Source organism: Notothenia coriiceps, unplaced genomic scaffold (genome assembly GCF_000735185.1).
Source record: "Notothenia coriiceps isolate Sejong01 unplaced genomic scaffold, NC01 NC01_scaffold00018019, whole genome shotgun sequence".
NCBI lineage: Eukaryota > Metazoa > Chordata > Actinopteri > Perciformes > Nototheniidae > Notothenia > Notothenia coriiceps.
This window is the reverse complement of record NW_011350720.1, coordinates 95,042-102,105: the sequence shown is the minus strand read 5'-3', so window position 1 is coordinate 102,105 and position 7,064 is coordinate 95,042. Positions and strand designations below refer to the sequence as shown.

The following is a 7,064-nucleotide window of genomic DNA, read 5'->3' as shown; positions in this document are numbered from 1 at the left end:
GCACATCAATGACGATATGTTAATTTAGTGCCAGTTTATACAAGTAGACATCACGGTACATCAACAATCGGGGGGACGGTCGCCTAAGAGAGGATTCAAATCGTATGAGTCGGTCTGGAGTCGGCACCAACAACCGGGCCTTTCTTGGAGCTAAAACCTCCTCGGTCTTTTGACACTTTTTCATTTCATTTGACGATCGGCCTTGATGCGGATGCACCTTTGGCCGTTGGTTTTTTGCCCGGACGCACCAGGCGCGAATTTGGAGCGAGCGTGACATCACCTTTACGCCGGTAATTACAATGTCATAAATAGCTTTGCAAAAAATCAGAATAACAGCAGGAATAGACATCATGTTAATGTCAATACCATTTTGAATATTATAGACGTCATGGCTATCATCACTTTTATGCGGTAAACTGTTAATAAATGTAAGAAAGAATTTTACGGATTCCGGGTTACTTTGTAATAGGGAGACGTAAAGGTTCAGTACACTTTTTTGTTTTTGTTTTGTTTTGTCAAGAGGACTTTTGATTGTTAAAGTTTATTGGGTTTAAGGGGGTCCTCGTACTATTTCTCTATCCTTCGGTCCGTACACCGGAATTTTACAAAGTGCTCTCTGACAAGAGGAATTTATGCAATAAAGGGTCTCCCTCCGAGATTACAAATCTCCTCGACACCGATAACAGACCAAGCGCCTCCCGGGAGTCCTGTTCTGTGACAACCACCAGGGACCCCAAGGAACGTCGAGACCCTTGTCGCGGGATTATACACCCCTTTCGACTCGTCTCCTGTGGGTACTTCTCCTTTTTTCTCTGTACTGAAGCTATCAGTATTGGTCCTCTTCTTTTCTTTCCTCCTATCACTCTGCCCGGTACGTCTCTAATTAGACACAACAAGAACTAGTATTGAACCTTTATAAGTAGACAGTCGATACTTGACGTGTATATGGTTTGTGCCGAAGTAACAACATACTGATACCGGTTAGTAAAAACCATGAAGTCTGCAGACAGATGGCAGGTGAAAACCTTTTAAAATGCGTGTTTTCTGAATGGAGATCGGCTAAGCTAACGTTGTATATGCTCCGACCGTCCACACTCGCAACAACGGCCTATACAGACATAAATACAGTCAGTCTGTGGTTTGTACTTGTTTAACTTGTGTCTAGTTTCTGAACAGATATGAGGAGCTGTGAGCTTGAGTGCTAACAGCTAACGGCTGATGTTGGTTTGGTGTTTCGCATTGATGATGACGTCACGGCTCCGCCTACACTGCGTTACTATAGTTACTGCCCCAGCTACTAAATTGTAATGGAAACGCAGCATAAAGTGAGCCTGGCCTACCAAGGCCCCGCCTAACTATACCGTACCAAGCCGTGCGAGGCCCTGCAGTGGAAATGCGCCATAAGAGACCCTTATATCTGGGTAATGTGTACGCTTAATGTACTTCTGATAAATAAGTTTAAAGAAATTAATTGTTTGATTGATATGTGGTACAAACTCCTTTTTTATGGTAGTTTTTTTTATCATTATGGTGATTGAGCAGTTGAATGGAAGCTGACTTCAGTCGGGTAAGTGGTGAGTAAAGTGTTGGAGCTAAAAAGCACAAAGGGTTTGAGGAAAGAAATGTTGCTTTTGGCCATCTCTTCAATTCCTCTGACAGGAAGCTATAGATTTCCCCCTGACAGCGCTCACAAACCTGACACGCTTTTGGTATTTTACATGCAGAATGATGTACTGACCGAGACATGTCCTTCATATGTGTAGCAGAAACCTGTGCACAGAGTGTAGCTTTCCATCTTGAATTTCACCTTGTGTTTGTGTTCAGATACGTAAGACTGACTGCTCTTCCCCCTTTTTCTTCTCTCTATCTCAAAACTTTCACCCACATATGCCCTACTCTCACTCTCTTATTTTCCATTCCATTAATCACCACAAACTATATCCCTACTTCCATCACCTTTTTCCATCCTTTACCACTTCCCTCTTTAACTCTCCCTTGCTTCCATCACTTACCTCTTTCCTTTCCCCTTCTCTGCCTCCTCGCTCTATTCTTCTGATGTTTTTTCCTTCTCTTCATTATTCCTATAATTCCTACATCCACTCCCACCTGTTTCCTCATCCCCCTTCCTCCTCACCTCTCCCTCTGTCACAGAACCATGAGCGGGAGACGGCGCTGCACTGTGCGGCGCAGTACGGTCACTCTGAGGTGGTGTCAGTGCTGCTTCAGGAGCTTACCGACCCCACCATGAGGAACAGCCAACAGGAGACCCCTCTGGACCTGGCCGCCATGTACGGCCGGCTACAGGTCAGTAAAAATGACAAATATGTTCTTTTCATGGTGAAATGAATAGCAGAATGTGTATATTATTTACAATACAAAGGCCGAAGTCTTTTAAGATGTTCTTCAGTTTCTATTAATATCCTTATTGTTGCCAAAATATCAAGGACCTTATCTGTATTTATTAAAATGTACATCCTTGTACCAAAAGTATTTTTCAGGCAGATGGCTTGCAAGTCACCAGATGCATTTTGTTTTGCATTAAAGTTGCAAAAATAGCTTTATCTTTAAAAGCTCCCATTTGTCCCTTTTCACCCTTAATAGAAGGTACAGCAGAATTTTTTTCAGTATGTTTTAGGTATGATAATATTCAGTTCACATTTTGGTAATCTGACGCAAAAGGCTGGTCTGGTTTTTCAAAATTCCAAGAGTATTGTAATGTCGTAACTAACCTTACATTGTTGTCCAGAAAACGTTCAACATTACCTTTTTTGGAGCTGGGGAAAACAAAGACCATAAAGACTTTATCTTCTAATATAAAATATTTGAATCCAACAACACATGAAATGCCCAGTAAATATAGTTGTTACAAATATTTAAACAAAAGTTCAATCATCAAACACCATCCAATCCAGACATTCCTTAAATTAAATCTCAAACTTCTACCTGGAAGTTTTTTGTTCAATTTAATGTCAAGAGAGATCAAGTAATATCTCACCTTGTTAGACTTGACCTTTCAATACCTCTAAAGGGGAGAAGCTCAAATCTCCATATACTGGATGAAAAGTCACCTAAAAATGATTCAAACCTTTGAAATAAATGAGAATGTCACACAAGCGTCCGCTACCAGCTGCTATAAGGGCACAACGCCCCTAATAACATTTAATTTGCAATGAAAATGTAATCATAAAAAAGCCAGTTACAATGTGGACACAACTTATTAGTACTGGTGTCACTTGGCTCCGATAACACAAACTCAGTGGGGAGCTGGTGAGGGATCATTTTCTTTTCTATACTGGTTAGAGGGTGGGATCCTTGAGAAGCATAAGTGAACCTCTGCATACATTATGTGTCTTCGCTGGCAGGGAAAAGGAAGCAGCTGGTGACTCAATCTGTACCTTCCCCAGGACAACAGGGGGGGGTGTCTGATTTAAGAGTTGATTATATTTCACATCATTAAACAAAATCTGCGAAGTAACTAAAGGAATTTAATAAATGTAGTGTACTTTTAGTACACTATAAACCTCTGATTCGTAGTGGAGTAGAAGTACAAAGTAGCTTAACATTGAAAAAGTAAAGTAGAAGTACCTTAAAATTATACTTAAGTACAGAACTTGAGTAAATCTACTTAGTTACTTTACACCACTACTAAAATGTATCAAAGAATACACACACCTTTCACTATGCCACGAGCATCTGCTGATGTTCAAATGCAATCACACATCCTCTCTGCTGAGGTATGAGTAATTGCAGTCAAGCCACACAGGTTTGTCTGAGCGTGAATGAATAATTAATAAAGGCAGCGGTGTTTCTCTCTCGCTCTCTGCATCATAATGAAGGGAAATCCCTGTGGTGGAAGCTGCTGCAGCTCGGAGATGTAACTAACACGGGGCAAAAGTTGACTGTACACACACATGGAGAAATACATTAAAGGAAGTAGCTTTGGAGAGAACTGTGTGATGACCATCAAACAAAGGGCTACTCCACTACTGACTGACAGCCTCCTATCATACCCAAGATGATTGACAGGTGTATTAATTCAAGGACGTGCTGTATATTACAGAATAACAAATGAAACAGACCTACTGTATATTTCCATTAATTATCGATTGGAAAAAACCCAACACTGAATACACATTTTTTATATTCAGATGACCACATTTTTTTCTCTGCTTTTAGCTCTCATTATAACCTGACAACTTGAGGTTTAAAAACATAATGGTGGCATATTTATCATTCGAATGTATCGTCATTTCTTATCCAATACAGTAGCTATTGATTTCACATGTAAGTAAATAAAAGCTAACTAGGTTTACAATGCTAAAGTAATTTGGTTAAAAACTGAGTATCCAGCTGACTTTAACGCTGGTTTCTTTACACTATTAGCTGCTACTGTTTTGGGCTTAACCTAAAACAGATAAAAACATTTGTTTCATACATTTCTTACAGTCTTCCTCTTCAGTTTTTATAAGGATAAACAGACCCCACCCTCCAAATCCTTCACACGGAACATAAATGGCTTAAGTAAATCCTTCTCACTTGAGCTCCTTTCTGGCGCTTTATTATTATTCTGTATGCTGGGTGAAAATGTAAATGTATTATGGACTTGCTTGATGCAGCATTTCTTTGTCTGCTGTATTTATTTCTCTCTGGCTCAGATAACTTTACAGTGCTTCTCTTTGATTCTCAGGGGCTGAAACACTTACTGTTTCTCAGAAAAACTTCAAACATTGTTTACTGTTGTTTTATTCTTTCAAAAAGGTGTCCCAGTTCCCCCAAACATTGCTGTTATTCTCCTGACTTGCTGTGTTTGTGTGCGCAGGTGGTGTGCATGCTGGTGAGCGCTCACCCCAACCTCATGACTAGTCACACGCGCCGACACACTCCGCTCCACCTGGCCGCTCGCAATGGACACCACAGCACCGTGCACACGCTGCTGGAGGCCGGCATGGACGTCAACTGTGTGGTAAGAGAGAACGAATGGCTTTCCGCTGCTGGTGTCCTACATCAGCATCCAAGGATATCACAAATTCCTGACTCAGATTATCACAGCCTTGCAGACACAAAAGAGATAATGAAATAGCAAGAATTATGTTTTTGGCTTGGGGAAAACCATGTTCCTTTTGACAAAATTGGATTTGAAAAAGGAAACTGTTACCTAAACCCTAACCGTAACCCAGGATCTATTGTTGGCTGTTTCTTATTTAAATGTGACAGCTGGGAGGTGAAGAAAGTAGTCCTCATAGAAATGTTCACATTCAGATTCCTTTCAAATATTTACACATTTACTGATGTAACAAGTTTAACACTTTTGGTCAGGAGGTGACATTTCTTGAACATAATCGATAAGAAGTGGAGCTTTATTCGTATTAGTGATGCTGCTGTGAGTGCAGAAGGTTTGTCCTTTTGTCTGAGTAAATCTTTAAAATCTCTGCGACTCTGATTCTGCTGTATTTGAATATTTCAAAAGCTGCAGTCTTCTGTTTTTAATGAAACAAATGTATGGCGTTGTTGTTTTTGTATATAATCCACCACGGGCGTAAACGCTTGGCCCATTCTCCTTCTGAAAGGAGCCAGAGAGAGAGCATGTATACACGGTGCATGCTTCCTATGGTGTGGTGGTGGGGAGGGATGAATAATTGATTGGGGGGAAGAATTTAGAGAGGAGGAGGAGGAAGGAGGAGGAAGAGGAAGAGTACAGTATGTTCCTGAGAGAGTTCCCTGTCACCTCACTCCTCTTTACCCACAGTAAAGTCACCTCAGTCTATGGAGCTTCATTACTGCTCACACTCCGTCATGCTGTCTGAACCCCTCTTCCCCTTCTTCTATCACACTTTGTGTTTGGAGTTCTCTGGACAATTCAAACACTGCTTTGTCCCCACTCTTTCTGGAACATTTGTTTTTCTGAGGCCTTGTCAGAACACCACCACGCTTTGCTGCTCTCCTCACTGTTGTCTTTCTCAGGAGACGATTTCCTTTGACAAACTAAACTATTTGGCTTCGCTCACTTGTCTTAAATGTTAAGTACAGAAAAAACAGCCCTGGTCTGTATTTATCAGGCTCCTGAGCCTATTTGAGTTGAGCCCTTTCCGATTGTTTTGTTTTAGAAGACGTTTTTTTTCTCTCTCTCTCTTCCTGAGTTACTTTTTTTACTCTACTAATTCAATTCAACGATATTGGACAGGGATCCAAGTGTTCAGCATTTTACCAACAAACTTATATGGTAGGTTTCCATGTGTGTACAGTATTTATATGAATACACGCATACACAAAAAAAAAATATATATACCTATGCTTACACATATATACTGTATACACACATTTCCAGGTTGAAAAGAACGTACAATACCAAATCACTGAAAAATAAATGTAAGGAAAAGAGAGGGAAAGAAAGTAGAAGCCAACTCCGGCCAACTCCATCTCCACATGTCCAACCATGAGCTCTATGAGCCCTTCCAATCTGGCTTCAGACAGCAACACAGCACTGAGACCGCCCTCATCAAGATCACCAACGATTTCCTCATTGCTGCTGACTCTGGCCGTCTCAGCATCCTCATCCTCCTGGACCTCTCTGCAGCGTTTGACACTATCTCTCACAACATCCTCCTCACCCGCCTCTCAGACCTCCTAGGTGTCACTGGCACAGCGCTGTCCTGGTTGACATCCTACCTCCACAACAGGAAACAGTTTGTCTCCATCAGTGGCTCAAACTCACCCCCGGCCCCAGTCCACCACGGTGTACCCCAGGGCTCTGTGCTTGGCCCCCTCCTGTTCACCATTTACATGCTCCCCCTCGGCCAGATCATCCGACATCATGGGCTCAATTTCCACTGCTACGCTGATGATACCCAACTGTATCTCAGCACCACTTCATCCTCCCAGCTCCCCCCTCAGTCTCTCATCAACTGCCTGCATGACATCAAAACATGGATGTCTTCCAACTATCTTAAGCTGAACAGCAATAACACAGAGCTCATGGTTGTGGCACCCAAGGCCCTGCTCCAGAAGGTTGGTGACTTCGTCCTCGAGGTCGACGGCTGCTCCATCTCCCCATCTCCTGAAGCCCG

General features: G+C 41.9%; 1 protein-coding gene across 1 annotated transcript in view; it reads left to right on the top strand.

The window, feature by feature from the left end:
- Nucleotides 1-1,546: 1,546 nt before the first annotated feature.
- LOC104950771 (ankyrin repeat and sterile alpha motif domain-containing protein 1B-like) overlaps nt 1,547-7,064 on the top strand; it is a 28,520-nt gene continuing 23,002 nt past the window's right edge. The window contains exons 1-3 of the mRNA XM_010777331.1: nt 1,547-1,567; nt 2,152-2,304; nt 4,820-4,963. Of these exons, the coding sequence (XP_010775633.1) occupies nt 1,547-1,567; nt 2,152-2,304; nt 4,820-4,963 (318 nt within the window). The remainder of the gene's footprint in view (nt 1,568-2,151; nt 2,305-4,819; nt 4,964-7,064) is intronic.